This window comes from Akebia trifoliata, chromosome 15 (assembly GCF_017979445.1).
Source record: "Akebia trifoliata isolate Shusen 1 chromosome 15, ASM1797944v1, whole genome shotgun sequence".
NCBI classification, from domain to species: Eukaryota; Viridiplantae; Streptophyta; class Magnoliopsida; order Ranunculales; family Lardizabalaceae; genus Akebia; species Akebia trifoliata.
This window is the reverse complement of record NC_141389.1, coordinates 83,851-106,593: the sequence shown is the minus strand read 5'-3', so window position 1 is coordinate 106,593 and position 22,743 is coordinate 83,851. Positions and strand designations below refer to the sequence as shown.

Here is a 22,743-nt window from a genome sequence, read left to right as displayed (position 1 = left end):
CTTTTCTTTCGAGTACCTCCACTCCTCTCCTCTCCTCTCCTCATCATAAAAGAAAATAAAATATCTCACGCACCTATGTCCCACTTGTCGACCTATATGAGTTAGGTGACTTAACGGCGTCATACCACCACCCTCACAATCTTTAACTGAGTTAATGCGCCGCAGCGTAGCACCAGACGTCTATGTAACGGTGCCGTTGTCTCTCCGTTCGAAGCGAGTTTTAATTAAATAAAATCTTTCAGAAAGAGAGGAAGGAGTCTTTGAGGTTTGCTGTTGAGATTTGTTTCGAAAGCGCGTATAAGAAATTTCCTGTATTTGTCTTCTGTTTCTTATTAAAAAAAAAACCTAAGTTTCCCTCTAATGTCCTGTTTGATTTCACCAGACGAGATTTCTCTTCGGAAGTTTTCACAAAAATTGAAGATTTCATCAGAATTTGTTGATATTCGACAAGATTTGGAGAGAAATTTCCTTTTAGATGTCTGCAACGTTCTGGAAAAAAATGGTTTTTGTTTTGGGGTAGAACGAAGCACTTTCGACGATTCCAAGTGCATGCGTGATTTATAGGTATTGTTCTTTCGTTCTCTTAGTTAATCTGTTGTTTTTTAGATCAAATGATCTCCTTTTTCTTGTTTCTGTGGGTGGAAGTTGAGGCTTTGTTCATGTTTTAGGGTTTCCATTGGATGCTTTGAAAAAAAAATGTTAGTGATGATGTAAAGGATTATCATTATAGTTTCTTGAGGCTTTGTTCATGAACAAATTGGGGAAAATTTTGGAATTTTTATGGTTTTCTAATTGAACCGGTTGGAAATTTCATTAGGAGTTCCTGTGTTCTTATTCGGAAAATCTCTGCTTCTGTTGGCCTCCGGATTTGGAAAATTTTAGTCTGCTTTAATCCTAACATACATAATCTTTTAATTTGGTTTTATTTTTGTAATTCTTCAGATCATCAAATTTCGAAGCAAATTTGGTCTCAAAAACTTCTCACTTGAAGGCGGTAGAGGTTGAATATCTGAACATTTGCTTCTTTATCTTCTTCATTTGCTGGTTTACTAATTAAAATCTGAGAAAGCAAGTGTTCCAACATTCAATTTGTTGAAATTGATACCGTCAATTTGTAGCTACAAAACAGAAAATGCAGTCAAAAATCCAAATTCATGATGCAGATCTCTATCCAGACCACTTCGATGGAATTCCTGATTCCATACTACTCATAATCCTCAATAAGCTCGCCGACATTAGGTCTCTTGGCCGCTGTTCCACTGTCTCCAAGCGCTTCAACTCCCTTGTACCCCTTGTCCAAGATATCTATGTCAAGATTGACAAGGTCGTTACCATCGATGGAAACAATGAGAACCCATACTCTTCTTCCCATAAACCACGTAGTCTCTTCTCCAACCTTGTCAAGCTCTTCTTCACTCTTCTTAAACCCTTCCACCATCCCCACAATAGTAACAACACAAACAAAACCCTTCTCCCCCAAGTTTCGCAACACACCTCACACACCCCTGACCAAGTCCTCAAGAATTTCCATCACATCCATAACCTATGGATCGAATTACCGTCTGGGGATGTTGGCACTGAAGATGGGGTTCTTCTAAAGTGGAAAGCTGAATTTGGAAGTTCACTTCAGACTTGTGTTATTTTGGGTGGTACCCAAATCGACAAGAGACCAGTTACCGATCAAGGATCAGTTGAGGACAACGGGAGCATACCCGAATCATTTTACACAAATGGGGGATTGAAATTGCGAGTTGTATGGACAATTAGCTCGTTGATTGCTGCTGCCACGAGACATTATTTATTGCAACCAATAATCAAAGATCATCCTACATTGGAGACTGTAATTTTGACCGATGCAGATGGACAGGGGACTCTAAGCATGGGTGGTGAACAGCTGAAGGAGTTCAGGGAGAAACCATTTGCTACTTCAGCGTCTTCGAGACGGACTCAGGTGCCAGCGTCAAACATGAAGTTGAGATATGCACCGTATCTGGAGCTCCCAGAAGGGATGGGCATGCAAGGGGCAACACTTGTGGCAATTAAGCCCTCCGGGGAAGGCAATGGGGGGAGTAAGAAAGAGGTGGAAGCATTTGTCTGTGGGGCGTTTGAGGGACCCTTCAAGGCAGCTGCGAAGGCATTGGTGAAGCGGCGGACTTATCTTTTGGAAATGAATGGTTTCTAGAGTCACGGGCATTTGGTACCTTGCTTCTTCATAGTGGACAATATACTTTGTTTTTGATCAATTAAGTGATAAGTGACCTGAATTTTCATTAAAAGCGAGATATTTTAAGTGTTATGAAGAGGTGCAAGTTTGCAACTAGAGCTGTTAGGATCAGTTGTTTCCGGCTCCCATCTAGTGCTTCTATTTTTGTATATGTTGTAAAAGTTGCTTGGGTTGTGTTTTTTTTTTTTTCCATAAAGAGTACTAAACTTAATAAATTTTTTAACGTTCTTGGTTTATACTAATGCATGAATCTACTTGTGTTTTGGGTTTAGTGATGGTTCAGGTAAATGTGAGGCGGTATTCTCTTTGCATTTTGAGGTGTGCTTGCCACCAAATTGTTGCTTAAAAGTGTATTTTGTGGATGATGCACCGATTTCCTCCTTCGAGTTAGTTGATTACACCATCTTGAGATATTAAATGTTTCATAGTATTTTCTTTCCTTGAAACTAATATCGATGGTTCTTCTAAGATTTTCTTCAAAATAAATATTCAATTTAAAAGTTCTCTCTTGAACATTATTTGTTTGGAGATTGTAAATTAAAGTCATAAATTGCATTGTTCCATAAATTTTTGGGGAATTGAACTTTTCAATCTTGAAAAATTCAGTGAAATCCCATTTTTACAGAACTTGATGAATCTTACATGCATTTTAGGTAAAAGTAAAATAATGATTTATATTTTAATTATCAACATTTTTATCAGGGAAAAAATAAAAATGTATCAATTTATCGATTAGTAATTTATGTAATATCTCAATGAAGTGAGATAACAGATTAAAGACCCTGTAACCGTGTATAAGACATTAAATTTTAGATAGACCATAGCTGATTGAGTGCCAAGTTATACCTTGCTTTATTAATTACGATGGAATATTGTAGAGTCCACTAGCTTACTAAGTAAGGATTTCACCCTTACCACGGGTTCTTAATGAGCCAGGGTTGTAGAGAAGGAAATTTTCAAAACCTTTGATCTAGTTCAAAATAAGGTTTTTTGTTTTTAAAAAAAAAACCCTCAAGAGGGCCGTGGTGTTGAATTTCTGATGTTGTAATTCATTCGAGCAAACAACGCTTAGTAAGGCGGAAAATCTTACTATGTTAGTAAGGAAAGGGTTTCACAACATTGTATTGAAGGCTGACACCTAATATTACAAGAAAACACAGACTTTACCAATTGAAACTCATGATCAACTTTCTTTCTAGGCCTCAAAGTTAGGTTAAGTTGTGTGAATGCAGTCCCCACAAATTAATTGTGGGAATTGCCTTGATGACTACCAACCCAATTTCCGACTGGTCCACCTGACTCAAAACGGTAACTCCAGTCTATTTTTGTCAAGAAGATGACTCTCGTCACTTAGTTCAACTCATATTATATTTAAAGAAGGTTAGTAGTAGTTAGTAATTAGTGGGTGAAGACTATCAACTTAGCGAGTTGTAGAGGGTGTTCTCGTGAGGAAAATAGTCTGGCTGTTCAACAATTTCACTATAATCATCACTTTTTAATTGTACAGAATAAAAAAGGACAATTAGAAAAACTATAAAGATTGGTAAAAATAAAAAATCTTTTTTTTTTTTTGTAATCCACCCAACAAACTGTCTGCTAGTGTGCATCTACTTGATCCGACGACAACTTGAACTCCATCTTCTCTACTTCGAACCAGAAAATGTATAGGCTTCTTCCAAACTGGATCACCCATACTTCCCAATCTCCATCTTCTTCTTGATTGCACGTTGCCCATGATATACAAAAGCATCAATGATCCCAGAAATTGTGAATATGCCTAAAACCCCAAAAATATGAAGAAAAAAAGACTTGTTAGGCATATATTTTTATGAGTCGTGATAATATAACGCCCCCCTCTGACACACGCCCTCATCACAGAACCGTAGATCATTTGCCGCAAGACACACAAGAAAAAGATTTATGCTTCTGCGTATCCCGAGGCAAATGATCAATGGTTCTGTGATGGGGGCTTTGTGTCAGAGGGGGAGTGTTAGAAAATCATTACACTACTTTTATTCTCTCGCAATGAATTTGCATTTAGAGGACTATGACCCACCACTCTGGATTCTACCAAGATCTTCAGGTTTGAGTGTCGAGCTAATCAGATGATTGTACCCATACAACCTAAAACCATTTATCTAGGTGAATCGACATTCTTTTCCGACGGCCTAAATAAATGTATATGAGATCAACTGGTTCAGTACCATCTAACCTAGTTGGTTTTCAACCTAATAAAATGCATCCTTGATGGGACTCAACAAGGCTTGGAAATGTTGCCATGCGCACAGCAGGCAGGGAGGACAGCTATTGCTCTCAGATCCTAATGCAAAGACTCCTTATTTACATTAACCAAGGGTAATGGTAATTTCCAACCACCTAAAGAAAAACTAACTTTTCTCATCCTTTGTATTGCTAAATGAATTAAACCAAAATAAATAAATTAGAAATTTCACACCGATAGCAGCTTTACCTCCAACAATAGCACAGATATTCGTCAGGAAGTGCAATAGTGATACCTTTTCCTCCGTGAAGGTCACCTGCAAAATTGTTAATATAAGAATTAAAATCAATATCCAAAGAAACCCCATTACAGAACAATTCAGAAACGTATAGTATACATAGATAGACTACTACAATCAAATCTCTATGGAGGACCTTTAGAGGACAATTAGTGTATAGTATACATAGATGACGAACCAAGATATGAACTTAAGTTAACCACTGACAGGATTAAAAAATGTTAACTTCATTTGGTTAAGATGGGAACATCCAATCCAAATTGATCAGCTCCATTTTATTTGGAAATAACTGTTTGACGACGTAAATTTTTGCACATCCAACCTGCTGATACCTCACATTTTTTTTGTTTGTGCAGCATCCTTTTTGTCATGGCTTCTAAGAAACTAGCTGACATCCTTCTAGATGACCACGGACGGCGATAATCAAATAAGTTATTTAAGGTTAAATGCCATGCATTGTTGTGACATGACAATATGAAAAATCTTGTCCCACACAATAATATTTCATAAAGATGTAATATGCAGATTAGCAGAACAAGGAAATTAGATTTAAAAGATGAGATTTGAATCATAAATATACTAAATAATAAGAATAATGATGACTTGTGGTAGTTTGTAATTTGTGTATCAAAATGTGTAAATGCATCAGATGTAAACATGACATGGAAATTCTCAGAAAAAGAGAACATCCTTGTTAAATTGATAGGCTGAGTAGCTCCACCTTCCATAGTCACAAAAGTCACTCGACAAATGAGATAAAAACTATAGTGGGACTGAATTAACATTTTAGTTACTCAAACGTGCCAAAGGGCATGCATGCACTCGGCGCTCAATCTTCCGCAAGAAATTCCATGTGTTGCACTACAGATATGCACTTATACATCAATGGATGGCCCTACTATTAGGGCTCACTTTTTGTCTCGTTTTAACATTTTATGCTGTTTCCCAAATTCCATCTCTGCATTGTTTGAGGAAGGGCATCATTTAGTTTCTCCTTTGCGGCTTCAAAAATGACTCTTTTGATCATAACTCCCTTTGCCATATGTTGGATCATTTTGAAGGAGATTAATTGTCAGGTGTTTGAGGGATGTAAACACTCTCTTCAAGAGATAATTATATTTATCGTGTGCTTCCTTGAACTTCTAGAGCAAAATCTCCAAGGAATTTGCTTCAAAGACTTTCTTTTTAGATGGGACTTAATTTGTAACATCAGAGATCTGTAGTTATAATTTTGGGTCTAATTTCCTTTCTTTCTTTCTGTATGTTTCCTGGTTTTCCCTATTATATGTTTCACTCTGTTTTGGTCTTGGTTATCTTGACCACCAGCTTTTCTTTAAGAAAATTTGACTTATTAAAAAAAGGCCCAACTACTTCGCCAACCCATTTTGTAGGCCATGAAAAGATCTATTCAAGTAAATGAAAATGAAGAGATTACAACATGGTACAGGAGCAAAAAAAAATTTATGCGTAAATACGTAGATCGATCTAATCTATGCATTACCAAAATATATATTCGATAACTAAGTTTCCTCATTTCTATAAAAGACTAGTACAGTCTCCATGGTAATGCACAAGAAGCAAACATGTTTGTGCTTGCTGCAATTCTGAGGGCAGATTTTAGTAGTTCACACCTTAATTGGAGAAAAATCATAAAAGAAGAAAACTCCAAGAGGTGGTCTAGAATAACCATCTGCACTTTTGAAATGCTCCGTCACAGAAAACTGCATGGACATATTAGGAGTAAGCATCACCTTGACATAGAAAGGTAACAGATATGGGAAGGGCTATTCAAGCACTATTATTTACCTGGTTTGAATTGATTTTGCGGCCCTTTATGTCAGTGTAGATTGTTGGGACAACCTGAACCAATAAAGGAAGTCATGATTACAGCAGAATTTACATGGCATAAAAATAATAAAAATAGCGAAATAGTACAAAGGCAAATAGAATATGTGGTAAATATGTGAATAAAAGAAATCAGTTACAACAGAACCTCCGACAGAGTTGCACTGAAAAGAATTATGTTTTTGGCCCTAGTATTTCAGATTATAACGAGGAATTTTTTTTTTGGCTAGGCAGATTATAACAATGAATCAAGTAGAGAAAACCACTTCAACAGACTGAAATGTTCACCTTAATGAAATACTGGTACATCCCAGAAGATGTTTGCTGCGCCCAGTGAACACTGAAATTTTCTCAGAAAAACTAAAGCAGGTTAGAAATTTTGTTGCAGTGATGAGAACGGAATAAAAAAAATCAGGTCAAGTGAGCCCTAAAGTGGATCAGAACTTACAGGACCCTAACTAGTAATTTAAAGACATCGGTGCAACTTTTATCCAATTAGTAGGCTAAATTTGAATATATGACATTATAATGATCTTACCCATCAAGAGGATTGATAATGCCAGGATACTCCGCACCAAAAGACAGGTGGTTTATTTTGTGGCTTATCTGGAGTAATGGAAAGGAAGGAGATAAATTCATGATCTATTACATTTCCATAAAATCTACAAATAGCCTATCAAAAAATAAATAAATAAAATGTAAGACCTCAATTCATATATAGCACAAATCAGCTCATATCCTTACATTGAAACTTTCTGTTTGAAATGGCAGTAAATCAAACAGATGAAGGTTTGCTTGGTGAAAACTTTTCCCAGGAGAAAAATGAAAATTTCCAGCAACTTTATTGACTTCCAAAAATCCATGGATGTTGCATCCTTCACCTTCTTGCTCCTGAACTTTTTGAATGAAGCCCTCCCTCTTGCACTGAAACAGACCAACCCTTAGTGCCAAATCCAGTTACGGACAATAAAACTTGACAATAATAGGACCTACATGATCCATGTGTAAAAAATTTGATGAAGTTCAATACCAATCCATGTATATTGCAGAAAATAAAAGGTAACGAGAGTATTTTTAATAAACCTGATCAATCAAATCAGGATTTGTCACTGCCCATCCTTTCTTCTGGTATGCTTCACGGACTTCTTCACATGAGTTACAACAGTCATCATCTGACTGCAATAAAAACAAAATATGAGAACTGACTTGGTATGGTAACAAGTGCATGGCATTAGGTCATTGGATCCGAAAAGAATGTTGGCCTGGAGACACATTTTCACCAAAGAACTATTTCTTTCCTAGCCCACAATCTAGTTGCTCCTTTTCAAGGTATGCTTATCAACCCAACCAAATCAATATCCAAGAACATGTCACAACATAAAATGCAACTAAACCATCCATTCAATTTGCAGAATATTAAGTTTAGTAAGAAAACATTATTAATATCTAAAAACCATGACTTATGTACTGGCTCTTCTCACAAAGGCGAAGTCAAGAGAAATCTGACTTGTAGAATTAAACCAGTTTTTAAGGTAGACGACAACATTAACAACGAATATCTAAAGAAGTAGCATTGATTTCCATAGCCCTGACATAAATAGTAGAACAAGGCTTGCATTTAAATTTATTACAAAGATTGGGAGCTTAATAGAGTAGTGTCTGCTAGAGTCAAAGAAAGGAAAATTTCTTTCTCGTGGCAGGAATGGATGCAATATACTCCCAACACCTCACTTAGAACCTGTCTGGTATGCCCTCAAATTGTCATAATTTTGTAAAGTTTTGCAGCCCAAACCTTTGCAATAGTTTGCACTGATTTCAATAGTGGAGTAAAACTTTCAGTGATTTCTTAAGGGAACTGGATAGACACATAAAAATTAAAGCAATTTGCAGTCGATGGAAGGCAACCAAGCACCCGAAGAAAATTTGAAGATGCAACCAAGTTTCGACACCTGCAGATTTTGTTTTACAACAATTTATGATGCTTTGTGGTCATCCCTAGCAGGGCCTAATATCATTTTTTCCCACTCTTAATGCTTCAATTTGTAAGCTTATTCATCTAGCTATCAAATGAGATCAACATTAAAAATTTGAATATGAGCTGAGTGAGTTATGCCTGTAATATGAATATGTTCACATCCATACAAGAGTTACTTGTTATGGATTTGCTTTCAAGTACTGTTGAACTTTGGAATAGGATTGGTTTCTTGATAGAATAGTGGTTCTTCGTTGGCCTAGGAAGTGATTCAGCAGAAATTGGGAATGTTTGGTTTCAAATAGACTCATCTTCATTCTTGAATTTCATATTAATTTCTTATTTTCATTAACACCACAGCCATCCTCCAATATGGCCTGGTATGGATAAGGTCATGGACATGGATGCAAGAAGCAGAAAGAAGAATATTTCTTTCAGAAATTTACAGCAGCAATATAGATGCCAGTGTACATATTAATACCACTAGGAAACTGTCATACGAGATATAAAATAAATAGAAACAGCATCTGTACAATACTAAACAAAATATTATTAAAAAATATATAATGTATGATTTGAATCCTACTATTCAAATCAAACCTCAAACTAAATTATTTGAATATTATTTCTAAATCCCTCTCGACAAAAATCCTACAGTTTCTTTGTGAATCTAAAAATTCAATACCATTCATGAATCAAATCGTACATCATCATCATCATCACCAAAACCTAATCCCAAAGATTTGGGGTTCAGCTAGATGAATCCTATTCCTCCATTCAATTATGTCCAAGGCCACAACTTCTGTTATTGAATGAATCAAATCTTACAATTTGAATAATATAAAACATGGAATACATTTTTAAGTGGAAACAATGAGCCCTATGTTGTATCCCCCCTCTCCAAAAAAAGTGAGAGAGAGAGAGAGAGAGAGGGTAAAGCTCTGCAAAAATGAAAAATCGGTGAGTGCTTTTACTGATTACTTAACACATGATAAGAAATGCACGTCCATACATGAAATTCGATATATAGAGAATTGGATTTTCAATGAAGGGAAAAATAATTTTCATTTCACAATGAAGTGGTGACACATGATTTTGATTATTATTTCTGAGAAAGATTTTTGTTTTATAAATATGAATTTAGGATTGTGTTTATATATTTCGTATAAAGATTGCTAGGACAAGTTCCTTGTAATTACTTTTAATTTTTTGTACAAAACATTGTCATTAGATAATGGATTATGGAGTAGTTACACATGAATCTTGCCTCCCTCATCATAAAAGGATCCTCTTAAACAAATGATTAAGGAAAAAAGTGTTTCCAAGGAACAATAAGGAAGCTGTCTAGATGGATTTAAACACATTTTTGAAAGTTGTATTTTCAATAACAGAACATCACTTAACCTACATGCATCATTCATACATATATTGAATTTTCAATATTTTTTCATTTCTTTTTTAACTCTCTACGAGAAATCTTTATTAATATTACAATCCAACTATTTGAATCCCAAGTTCCTAAGTTGATCCGAATCCTTCTCCTTATGGTTTTAGGGTCCAATTTAATTCTCACAGTATTAAATGAGACGTTATGAGTCCCCATAAAGCATCCAATACTAGTATTGATACTGTATCATTGGGTACAACAAGGATTTTGAAGCTTCCCATGTCATCTTGCATCAATTTTTAGTATTAAACCAAGTTTGAATCATTGGGGGTGACAGGTGTAAAATTTGTTCTGATTTCATGGTTAGCCACAAAAATGAATCCAAAGCCTTGAGGAAGAAATGAACAACAATTAACATGGATGAACCAATTTATGATCTACATTCTTATATGAACAACTATGATTAGCAATCGACCAATTAAACAAAGCTGAGTTATATACAGGTCATGCGTCTGATCAATTGATGGGTTTGGTAAAATTGTATGCAACTTCTTTTATATTGATTGGTAAGCCTGTCTTTAATGAGACCAGTAACTCGATGACAGTGGGAATTGAACCCAAGTCTGTGGAAAATCATATGCAACTTACCAAAACATCCATTTCCAATAAATGGTTAGAGTCGAACTATGTTCTAACCACTCTAGATCTTCATACCGAGCCATAAAATTCAGATAAAACTATGGTACACATACTTCTACCAACCCACCCTTACATGAATAAAACAACGTGATGGAGTTTTTCTTTTTTTGATTAGTGGGTGAAGAACAATCATTATGCAGTATCAAATACTCCAAAATGACATTAAAATATTTATGCAAATTTAAAGAACATAATCAAATATCTATGCTATTATTCACTTTTTCTATGACATTCAATGACTCATCAGAAGGCTAGCACACAACAAGAGGTAATATATATATATTATAAAACACAACTGAGTTGGAGCAGTTTGTATTTTTGAGTTCAGGATAAATGTCCCCTCAGCAGCTCAGCTATAGTTTTGTAGATGTAAAAATTTAAAAAATTCCAATCTCTTGCCCATTATTGCCACCCATTTCTCTTTTTTATCTCATACGGATCTTCATTTTTTTACTCTATTGTCTTGAACTCTCTCCGTGGTTTCCAGCAACCCCCAAATTGGGACAAGATATGTTCTCATGGTTGGTGAACCCCCTTCAACTATGAAATTCAACCACCTATACCCTAACGTTACTAACAAATTTAAATTCAAGCTACACCCCAAAATTGCTTTTTTTTTGTTTTAGTTGACAATAGATTTTGTGTATGATTGGTTCGGATAAAATTTATAGATTTTTAAATGATTTGTTACTGTGAATTTGCAGATTTTTAACATTTTAACCAAGCCAGGTTAACATTAAACAGATTATTACATGCACACCTCAAAATTTAAATCAAATTAATGTACATTATTCATTGTTCTTCCTCAAATTGATTTCATTTCTGATGTTTTATAGTGAATTTTAAGATTTTCAACATATTTGGCATTTTGATCTTGGATTCCAGCTCTTGCAAGTTTGAAAATACAGTGGAGAGTAGTGTAGGTGTTGTAAACTTTAGTATTTTGTGACTTTTAAATTGATTGTTCTGTTTTATTATATTTTTCAGGTAAAAATATCGTGCATCAGTTTGTTGGATGTGGTTATTGTTAGGTGTTGGCATTGTTTTGAAATATTTGTAAAAAGAGTCATACAAAACGTGTACCTATTGTGTTGACACTTTTAATAATGATCATTATGAAGATTTGGAATCCCACTAATATTACATGAGTCTACAAGCCTCAATTAATTTTTTTTGTAAGTTATATTTTCCTAATGGGTAGGACCAAAAGTTAATCCTACAAAAACTTAAGGTTTGACAACTTTCATTTTTTTCATAGGCACCTCTATATGTAATCAAATATGATTCATACTCAATTTTATTTACAAAAAGATGGTTGAAAGGTGAAATCTTATTTCTGTGCATGTACATTTTTAGGTGATGCTTTGATACATTGCAATTATTAGGGAAAAGCACAGATGCCTAAGTGCAACTTCCAAAATGGTTTAAGCATTCACAAGTAGCCAAATATATATGCATGGAGTTCCCCATGTGTATTTGGTGATTCCTTAAGTCTATGACACCCATTTTGGATGCCCACTCAAATATATAAAAATTTCTCATTTCTTGGTCAATTCACCTTCCTTTGTGAAACATGGTGGCATCAAGAAACCTAGATCTCTGAGTTATGCATAAGAAATGGATGTTGTAGTCATTGCAAATAGCCAATAATATACACGGGAGGTGATTTGAAATATCCAAATTCTCTTACACATATCATCATCTTCTCATTATGTTTCTAAAAAACACTCAATTGTACCCTTTTCCAATCAATCTTTCTTCTGTTGATGTTCTATCAAAATTTATTTAATCATTTAGCCGACCCCAAATCTTAGGGATAAAATTTTGATGAAGATGAAGTGAAAATAGTTACCATGTTAAACATGTTTTCATAATGCTATATAGAAGAATAATACATGGGATCTTGGTCAGGTTCTTGAACTTCTATGAGTAGCATGTGCTCGTATCCTTCATTATAGTTTATGTTGCCAAAATCCTTCAAATTTTCATTGTAAATGTTATATCCATACGGTATTTGTCTCATGTACTAGCTAAAAGTTTGGTGATTTTTGTGGCCTCATTACTCTTGAGTGATTCTTTTCACAAGCATTTATTAGAAATTTACTTGCATTTGAGTTGGGAGTTGGGAGGTATGTGATATCGGACATCTACAACTCTTAGCATTTTCTAAATTCTATTAGGTTTTATTTTTATTTCTAGTTCTAGTAGGATTTCTATTTCATAGTTCTGTTAGGAGTACAATTCCTTATTAGTTTCTAATTTATTTTAAATTCGTTTTTATTATTTAGACTATAATTAGTAGTGTTTAGAAGTGTCCAATTTGAGTTCTAATAGGATTAGAAAGTTAGTATTATGTTATAGATATGTTAGGAATGTTAATTTTTAGTATTTTAGTAGGATTTTAAATTGTTATGATAGAGTTATCTATATAAAGAGTTCTAAATCAGAAAATTAATAATAATCAATCAATCAATCTAATTATCTTTTCTTTTTTAATTACTTTTTAGCCTTATGCTTTATTTTCTTTCAAGTTATTGCTTGTTTATCAATTGAATCTATTGATTCAAATTGATTTAGAGTGTTCCATTGAACATAACCTATCGAATCTATCGATTCACACGTTTCCGCTACGTCAAGTGGTATCAAAACTTTTGTTATGATCCACATTCATAGCTGGTGGAAAATAATTCATCACTAAAACTGAATTGGAAGCCCAATTCGAGAAGTTTGAAGAAGGTGAACATCTTAGTTGTATTATCCACAACTTATTATCAGTACATGTTGATCCTTCAACTCGACATAGTCTTTTCTAGACTACATGCAAGGTTCAAGGTAAGTTGTGCCAATTAATTATAGACAGTGAAAGTTCAGAAAATATAATTTCAAGTCACATGATCAATGCGCTCAAGGTACCCACTACACAACACCCTACACCTTATTCTATAAGTTGGGTGGAAGATGAATGCAAGAAGAATGTAACAAGACAATGCTCCATTTCTTTTAGCATTGGGCAATATAAAGATGAGGTTATTTGTGACATTGTCTCAATGCGAGCATGCCACATCCTCTTAGGAAGGCTTTGGCTTATGATAATGATGTCACCTACTGAGGCAAAGCCAACACCTATTCTTTCATGCATAATAATGTCAAAGTGATCTTACACCCTTCCCATTCAAAATCCAAGGTTACCCAACCAGCCAAACAGAATGGATTATGCTTTGTTTCTACCAACATCAATGACGACTTAAAGGAAACAAGCCAAGTGTTCCCGATGGTAGTGCAACCTTTCAACCCTCCTACTCAAGTTTTTCATCAAGTGCAATCCCTCTCCTTGACGAATTTTCTTGTGTTCTTCCTTCAGAAATGTCAAATTCATTGTCTCGTATGAGAAATATACAACACACCGATTTGGTGTCTGATACAAGTCTCCCAAATCGGCCCCGTTACGGGATGAGTTTAAAAGAACATGACATATTGAAAGAACAACCGAAAAAGAACCTTGAAACTTCTCCTAACAAGTACAAAATCAGTGTTGATTGAAGATTCAAGAAGTATGAAAAAGGAGACTTGGTCATGGCTTATCTTAGTACCAAGTTGAAGAAAATTGAACCCCTTCATATCTTAAAGAAGATAAACAATAATGCTTATGTGATGGATTTACCTGATGATATGCTATAGTCAATTAAATTTTCTAAACAAAGTCTGAAGAACGGATATCACTGAAGTGGATTAGAATGAGAGATAAATAGAAAAAAAAAGACCTTCAAGAACAACTCGAGGATGAGTTTTTTTCAAAGAAAGGGGGCCTGATGTAGGACATCTACAACTCTTAGCAGTTTTCTAATTCTATTAGGTTTTTCTATTTCTAGTTCTAGTAAGATTTCTATTTCATAGTAATGTTAAGAGTGCAATTCCTTGATAGTTTTAATTTGTTTTAAATTCGTTTTTATTTAAACTATAATTAGAAGTGTCCAATTTGAGTTCTAGAAAGTTAGAATTATGTAATAGATATGTTAGAAATGTTAATTTTTAGTATTTTAGTAGGATTCTAAATTGTTATGATGGAGTTATCTATCTAAGGAGATTCAAATCCGAAAATTAATAATAATCAATCAATCAATTTAATTATCTTTTCTCTTTTAATTACTTTTTAGCTTTATGCTTTATTTTTGTTTCAAGTTATTGCTTATTTATCAATTGAATCTATTGATTCACACGCTCCCGCTACATCAATATGTAAAATGGGAACAACTATCATCACAATGGCAACTAATCTAGAGTGTTATTGTCACTACAATTTTAGGTCTAAGTGATTTAGAACTATCTTCACAAATAACATACTTGAAAGAGATTGGATACTCAAGGGGGTTTCTTATGCAGGTGTGCATTCGAAGGCCCTTATAACCTTCCTCACTGTTTTAGACTGTCCATTCTATAATGTGGGATTTACAATCCATATTGAGGTAGAAAGACAATTAAATAGAAAGGTTAAAATAGTTTAGATCAGATAGAAAAGATGAATACTATGGTAAATTTAATGAATCATGCTAGAATCCTGGCTCTTTTGCTAACCTCTTAAAAAAATTAAGTATTTGTGCACAGTATACAATGCCTAACACGCCTCAACAGAATGGTATAGCTGAAAGGCGTAAATGTACACTTATGGATATGGTTAGGAATATGTTGAGTCACTCAATAGTTCCAGAGTTCTTGTAGGGAGAAGCATTAAAGACCTAAATGTATATCTTAAGCATGGTTTCTAGTAAGGCAGTTCCTAAAACTTCTTTTGAGTTATGGACTAGTAGGAAACCTAGTTTAAGACATTTACATGTTTGGGATTATCTAACGGAAGCAAGGATTTACAATCTATAGGAGAGGAAATTGGATCCCAAGACTATTTTTAGATATTTCATAGGTTATCTAAAAAAGTCCAAAGGATACAAATTCTATTGCCCTAATCACAGTATGAGAATAGTTGAAATCGAAAATACCAAATTCCTGAAAAATGGTGAGATTAGTAGGAATGCAAAACCACGTAAAATAACTTTTGAAGAAGTAAGAATGGATATCCTACCACCTCTTAATCTTGAGAAGAATGGACAACAATTAGAGAAAGTTGGTTCATCACTCCATGAGGACTCAACCATTGTAATTGAAGATTCACCATCGGTAGTTCTGATAAGATTTCTCCAAACAAGAAGACCTACTATTTCAGATGATTACGTGGTATATCTATAGGAATCTTATTTCGATATTAAGATAAATAAATATCCAATTACATTTTCACAAGTAATGAAAAAGGAATGATTCTACTAAGTGGATGAATGTCATGAAAGAAGAGTTAAAATCTATAGACCAAAACCATGTTTGGGGTCTCGTCGAATTGCCTCCTAAAAGTAAGAAAGTCGGCTCTAAATGGGTCTTCAAGACCAAACAAGACGCAAAAGACAATATCGAACGATTTAAAGCCAAACTGTTAGCCAAAGGTTTTACTCAGAAGGAAGGTATCAATTACACTGAGACTTTCTCTTCAGTTTCAAAGAAAGACTCACTACATAGTCTTTATGTCTATAATCGATTCCTCCAGTCCTAGGGTGAAGAAAACGGTAAAAGTTTTAACAGTAGTGAACAACAATTCTATGCTGAGATATTACTGAGATGGTTAAGAAAATTAGAATGACCTAAGAAAATGGGAGAGTATTATTCATAGGAGTTCCTCACTAGAGTTTATGGCTTAGATGGTGCAAACCAGATTTTTTGATTAGTTTCATAACGACGAAGGCCAAGTTTGTTTCAATTAGAGTATGTTGGTTTTTCGTCAATCAAATTTGAAAGAATGTGTTTTTGTTTTGATCAATATTTTTTATTGTTGCAATTAAGGTTGAAAAGTGAGAAAAGATTATGAGTGCATTTACGTGCCAAAAGGGAAAAAAGTTGTGGTTGGGTTAGGCTTCCAATTTCTTTTCAAATGTTACTAAAATGCAAATTTTACTATGTTTCCCTCTCTCTCTCTCTCTCTCTTTAAAGTTAATTGTTTCTATTTTTGTTTATTTTATGCTATTACAATGTATCTAATTTCTTGAATTCTAATGGAGTTGTATGGTTAAATCAGGGCTTGAATTCTAATGGAATTGTATGTAATTACTTTCTGTTTATCCATGATGAATGGGCTTTATAATAGATATGAATACATTTTAAGAGCTTGCCGATTTTGCTAGAAGAGAGCAAATCCTTGGCAGCGATGTAATCTGGTTATCAGACTAAGATAAAATAGTTATTGTAACATATTTTTTGTACACCGTGAATATTCACATTAATTGCCTTATCTTTTGTCCTTTTTGATTTCTTTTCTAATAATTTGCTTGCTCTCTAGAGGAGCACAATATGAATATATCTTTTTAGAAGTAAATTTTTAACTTGGGTTTCTAGATCTTATCATATATATATATATGTTGATCTATGGATGCATATTGTGGTTGGCTTGTGTTAGTCTATTACCATGGTTTTATGCTTTTGCTCCAAACCATTTGGTCATTAGCTACATGTTGTTTGTATGTCTTTCTTCCTAGACAATTAATGGAAGACACTTAATTGCTTTCCTTTTGAAAATTATTCACATGATATAATGTCAAAGTTTTCTTTTGAAAATCTATAAGAGAGATTGTTTTCATTGCAAGTGTCTTTTTGTAATTTAAAATATTAAGGTGATTTTTAAGATAATATGATAAAAGGATATTTTAGAAAACTAATGTAGTTTTAGAGGTTGTTGAATTTTGATGGTCGTAGTGTTTTTTTAATGATGGTTTTTTAAATTAATAGTACTTAGAGGTTGTTTTAATCTCATGGAATATTTATTGGTCTCGTTATCTTATATCTTTTCTAATATCAGAACTTCAAATTTTGAAAACTAATTCTTGATGCAAATTGCGCTACTTTAACTGATAGGTAAATCAGCATTTTTTTTAGTTTCTATTAATCTATTAATGAAGTCTGAGAATTCATTATTTTGACTGACTTCTATTCTGATGTTTTGTTAAAGTTGGTAGGATCATAGTATTTTTATTCCCAAAAATGCTTTAATGGTTGTCACCATACCCAAAAAAAAAAAATTGTTAATAGGGATACTTCGATTCATCACTTTCCATTCTCAAACTCTCTGAGGAACAATTTCAACTTTATTCCCCTTTCTCTCCTCCCTTTTCAAGAATACCCCTTCTACTTTATTGGCTTTTCTCTTATACTCATTTCCAATAATACCACTCCAACTCTATTCTTTTTCTTCTTCCCCTTTATCCCACTCCAATTGTATTGCCTTCACCCTTTTACCCTTTTTTCCAATAATACTCCTAAAATTTTATTGTCTTTCCTCTTTTACCCCTTTTTGGTTTATTCTTGATTGTTGTTGCCACCAATCTTTAAATATAGTAGTTGCAAGTGCATCATGTAAATGTAAGTGAGAAGTGTTGTAGTATAAATGAGTCTTTTTTTAATATAACTTCTTGACATTTGTTCGGTTACTTAGACGAAAAGCCGTTCAAAATATTGAAGGGTCTGAGAATGGGGTTTGCCAAGTGGTTAAAGACAATGGTTGACTAGAGGAAGTTGGACATTTATTAAGGGTGTGAGAATAGGTTCCCCACTCATGTGTGACTAGAAACACATGCATGCATGATCATCCATGCCGTAGGCATGGGCATCCACTAGTATATATATATAAGCATTTTCAAAAGGTAAGAGAAAGGCATATTTGACTAAAGGTACTGTCCGAGAGAGAAAATACCACTTCTGCTCCAAAACAAGACCCACAGTAAGTCTCATTGTGATCAAGCCTTCCGCCATGCTTCTGTAGAGGTAAATCAATCTGGAAAAAAAAATACAGAGGAATTAAAAGATTCAGATCTTTTTGTTTTTTTGATCGGTAAAAGATTCAGATCTAAAACGAAAACATACTTTTTTTTTTGTTTAATGTTAAGCATTATGAAACCATCAAATACTCTACACTACGTATATAGAATCTATGGCACAGGTAACTGCAGTTACAAATTATTTCTAACTATCTAACCTATGTACATTGTACCTCCATCAGGATTAGGTTGAGCATTTTTATAATTCTGGACAAAGATTGCACTTAGTAAGCAATTGAGCATCAAGAAAAATAAAAGGTGTGCACTCAATATCTAATGACAAAAGTCCAACCCTCATGCTATATGAAAGAACTTTCAAAATGGAGTGGAGACCATTATGTACACAGAGTTTCCAACAGTTCTATACAAATATTTCTCACGTTCCACTTTCATAGGGAAAAGAAAAAAACACTGCTCTCCAGACGAGACAACAGCAACAAAGACCACACGAATTAGCAAACAAGAAAAGACAAACAGATCCAGAATTTTGTTTCAAATTTAAACAACCTATCTTTCTCCTTTATACTCCAAAAAAAGGGTCATGTTACAGCGTGCCGATTATCCCAGATAGTGCTAAAACATGCATGATGATGCTCTAGATGAGCATAACCAACAATTTCAGATCATACTAAAATCCACAACTTAGTCTCTATTATTTCCATTATCAATCTGAATGATTGCTTTTCCAGGACTTGAGTAAATATAATGTAAAACCCACACTCAAAAATTCCCACTATGAGTGGGATAAGCAACAATCTCTGCTTGTTTAGGTTCTCCATTTCAAATATAAGTACACCAGTTCTTAAATCACATTAAAAGTAATCAGATTACAGAATTATCAGTACATAAGCCAGTGAAGATTCCATTCTAACACTCTAAACATCTCCGAATATACCTAAAGCTTAACAGAAGCAATAATGGAACACAAAAAGGAAGTGGCAGAGAGAATTAAATTAGCTCTAGCCTGATCTTGTTCAAACATATAACTCGATCACTTGTAAGAGAGCTTGCATTTTAATATCCAAATCAAAGCTTTAAACAAAGCCATGTGGCAATGAGCCAATGATCACATAATTGGCATTGGCTCACAAATCTAGGCAGGGGCCTTTCAAATATCCCTTTTTTTATGAGTAAACCTGACTTGAACCCACGACCTCAAAGTTTCTTTGCAAAGTGTCAAACCAACTGAACTATGGGTCGAAACCCAGCTTTTCACATATCTCATCCGAAAGAATGAAGGTTAAAATCTTGAGATTGATATGTTTCATAAGAATATCAATACTCATGATTCCAAGTTCCAAGTAAAAAATGCAAATTACAGTTCAGAGAACCAAACAGAAACTATAAAACCAGGACCATAGCCGCCTAAAAGAACAGACAATGCTTACAAAAATATAAAATAAAATTTTCAATGATCTCCAAAAAGTTGAACATCAAAAGTATGACGAGATACAGACCTTGGGTGCACCAATGCCATCGGATTTTGATTCGATTACAGTACCATCATGATCTATTCTTTTCTTGATTATATCATGTCTCTGCAGTAAAATTCAGAACATATATAATGAGTTGGATCCAAATAGTGAAACTGAAAGGAAAATAAGATACAGTTAAAGGCCCAAATTTACAAAACATACTATATCATAATGCTGCTCTCCACTGATATCCATGGCATCGATGCTAACAAGTGAACATGCAAGGGCTGGAAAAGTCACGTCAAACTGCAAAATCATAAAAGAAAACAAATTTACTAGAAGACAAAAAAAAATGCCTCTTAGAGCATTTATAATGGACATGTTAGTGGGTCTACTTGTGTTAAACCCGCTAACTTTAAATGAGTTCATCCCTCCAACAGACTGGCTATATACTGTTGTTAGCTTGTCAGATGTTAGAGAATACGTTAACTATGGCTAACTCTTTAGCTAGCCACGCCACCATTACACCCCCCGACTTTTACTTATTACTCCTCAATTAACAATAAAGAAAACAAGTAAATGGTTGAAAATAAGTAAAAGTTTTGATGCCAATACAGATGCCTGTTTTGTACAATAACATGTACTATGGAGATGCTTGTTTGTTAGACTATGTTAAAGGTGCCTTGGTGGCACATTTTAGTGTGAGATTTTTAAGGGCTCCATTGGAGATGATCTTAGGATCTCATTAAAACTATCTCATTCAATTATATAACTGGTTCCCGAATCTACATGGAAAATTTTGAAATCTTTTAGTTAATTCACTTTATGATAGCATTGATAAGGATAGGAATTGATCGATAGAATTAAATTTAAGTTTCTCAGAGTAGACATCATAAGATCAAATTTCCAGCACGAAAAAAGGCTAGTAATCCATTTAAAGGCGAACAAACAAGGTCAAGTATAAGATCTAAAATCCTGGTATGAAATTCAAACAAGTAGGGTTTTGAGGAATTTTTTAATTGATTAAATGAAGTAAGAAGTGAAATTAAACAACAAAATTGACTATAATTTGAAGGCATGCTTACTGACATTAACTCGCAGAGTTTCTCCTCTTGAAGTATCTACAGTCAGCTTAGACTCGGTAACAACGTGGACATACAAGTCTGCACCCAATTATATATAAATTAGTGAGATTTTGTGGAAGATCAAATCGAAAATCAAAAATCAAAAATCATGAAATAAAAAAGGAAAGAAGAAGGAGAACTTACTGAGCTCGGAGAAGAAGAGAAAGAGGATCGCAATTGAAGAAACGAGAGTAATGAGACCTCCAGAGAGGGTTCTACTGTAGAAATCCTCGTTGATCTTCGGATAGGCGTCTAGATTTCTCAGCTTGTTTAGAATCTCCATCTCTGTTTCTTCCAATAAAAATCAATCTACAGTACTCTAGGGTTTTCTTCGATCCTCCTCTTCCATTAATATGTCGCCAACTGAGAATTCGAGGTCTTGTATTTGCTTATAAAGGGTCCTGTTTGTTAGTTAATTCTATTTTTGGAGGAATCAATTGTTTCATTTAATCGGATCTCACGTCAATCTTAGATGTTGACCACAAAGTCCTGTCCCTCGTATTGGTCAAGGCAAATATTGCTTGCCACGTCACAACATAAATTTTGAATCAGGATAATCTGACTACCCCACGTGGTAAACTCGATCGATTACCTGACGTGACAAGTTAGGCGACCGTAGATCTTCGCTCCTCAGGATATGTGGCTGCAGTTCCCATAAAAATATGTATCTCGAGAAGCACAGATTTACACTTTCTAAACTTATCACATCAAGTAGTCGATTGAGTTTGCCACGTGAGGTTAGTCAGATTATCACTACTCATAAATTTTTGATACCTAAGAAATAAAGGCATGTGTAAAATGGCATTAAGGTTTTAAGGCCGCGACGAAAACATACTCCAACCCAAGTCATGGAAATCAATCATTATTCTTATTTTTTTTTGTAATAATGTTTTGACACACCCCCCATCACAGAATTGTAGATCATTTGTCTTGGGATATGCATAATCATAAATTTTTTTCTTTGTATATCCCAAGGCAAATGATCTATGATTCTGTGATGAGGGTGTATGTCCAAGGGGGACATCATATAATCAATTTTTATTTATTTATTATTATTAGAAGATTCATCGTGGCATTATTTGGTTTGACAATATCAGGGACAAGTAATTGTAAATAGCACTTCTTGTCGGTTTCATAGATTTCAAATTTTTGGGATAGAACCATGAAGATTATTATCTACACGTATCCAATATGGTTCACAACAGCAGGATTATAGACATTTTTTTCATGAGAAAATTGGCCTAAATTAACACATACGAGAATGAGTAATTAGCAATGAATGCCCAATGTATTGGTATTTGAAACCCTTAGAGGGCTAAACGGACTCTTGGCGTAGCAGTGCTCAAAACCATAGATTTTTTATTCGGGATACACAAAGAAAAAAGATTTACAGTTACGTGAACATGCCATCTCGAAAGTATCAATTTAGCGAGTCAGTTTATCATTAAGTCTTTTCATTTTTCCTGTATTTTGCATTAAATCCTAAATGTTAAGATGATTAAGCAGCTTTTTGTTTCGAGGCATTCAAGAAAATTTAACAAAATCCAATCAAATGAAAATAATTTTTCCAGCAAGACCTCTTCAAATTTCAAATTGATTGAATTAACACATTTGATTCCCTCTTCGGTCAATCAGTAAAACATTCTCTCTTTTT

The 22,743-nt window shown here is 34.2% G+C and overlaps 1 protein-coding gene and 1 pseudogene across 3 annotated transcripts; one reads left to right on the top strand and one right to left on the bottom strand.

Moving 5' to 3' along the window:
* Window positions 1-18: 18 nt before the first annotated feature.
* LOC147383706 (F-box protein At4g18380 pseudogene) lies at window positions 19-2,464 on the top strand (annotated as a pseudogene). 2 transcript variants are annotated; one of them, XR_015172982.1, is made up of 3 exons: window positions 19-265; window positions 383-564; window positions 943-2,464. The product of XR_015172982.1 is annotated as an F-box protein At4g18380 pseudogene, transcript variant X2 (transcript). The 2 variants fall into 2 exon arrangements; XR_015172981.1 differs by having other exon boundaries at window positions 19-564.
* A 1,206-nt stretch (window positions 2,465-3,670) lies between these two features.
* LOC147383705 (uncharacterized) lies at window positions 3,671-21,490 on the bottom strand. Its single transcript, XM_086426486.1, has 13 exons — window positions 21,234-21,490; window positions 21,055-21,128; window positions 20,188-20,271; window positions 20,008-20,088; window positions 18,427-18,507; window positions 7,672-7,764; window positions 7,333-7,512; window positions 7,127-7,194; window positions 6,877-6,928; window positions 6,550-6,603; window positions 6,375-6,464; window positions 4,695-4,761; window positions 3,671-4,001 (listed from the first exon to the last, which is right to left on the bottom strand). Exons 1-13 carry the CDS (start codon window positions 21,370-21,372, stop codon window positions 3,910-3,912), a joined length of 1,155 nt encoding a protein of 384 aa, XP_086282612.1. The 5' UTR covers window positions 21,373-21,490; the 3' UTR covers window positions 3,671-3,909.
* Window positions 21,491-22,743: the final 1,253 nt, after the last annotated feature.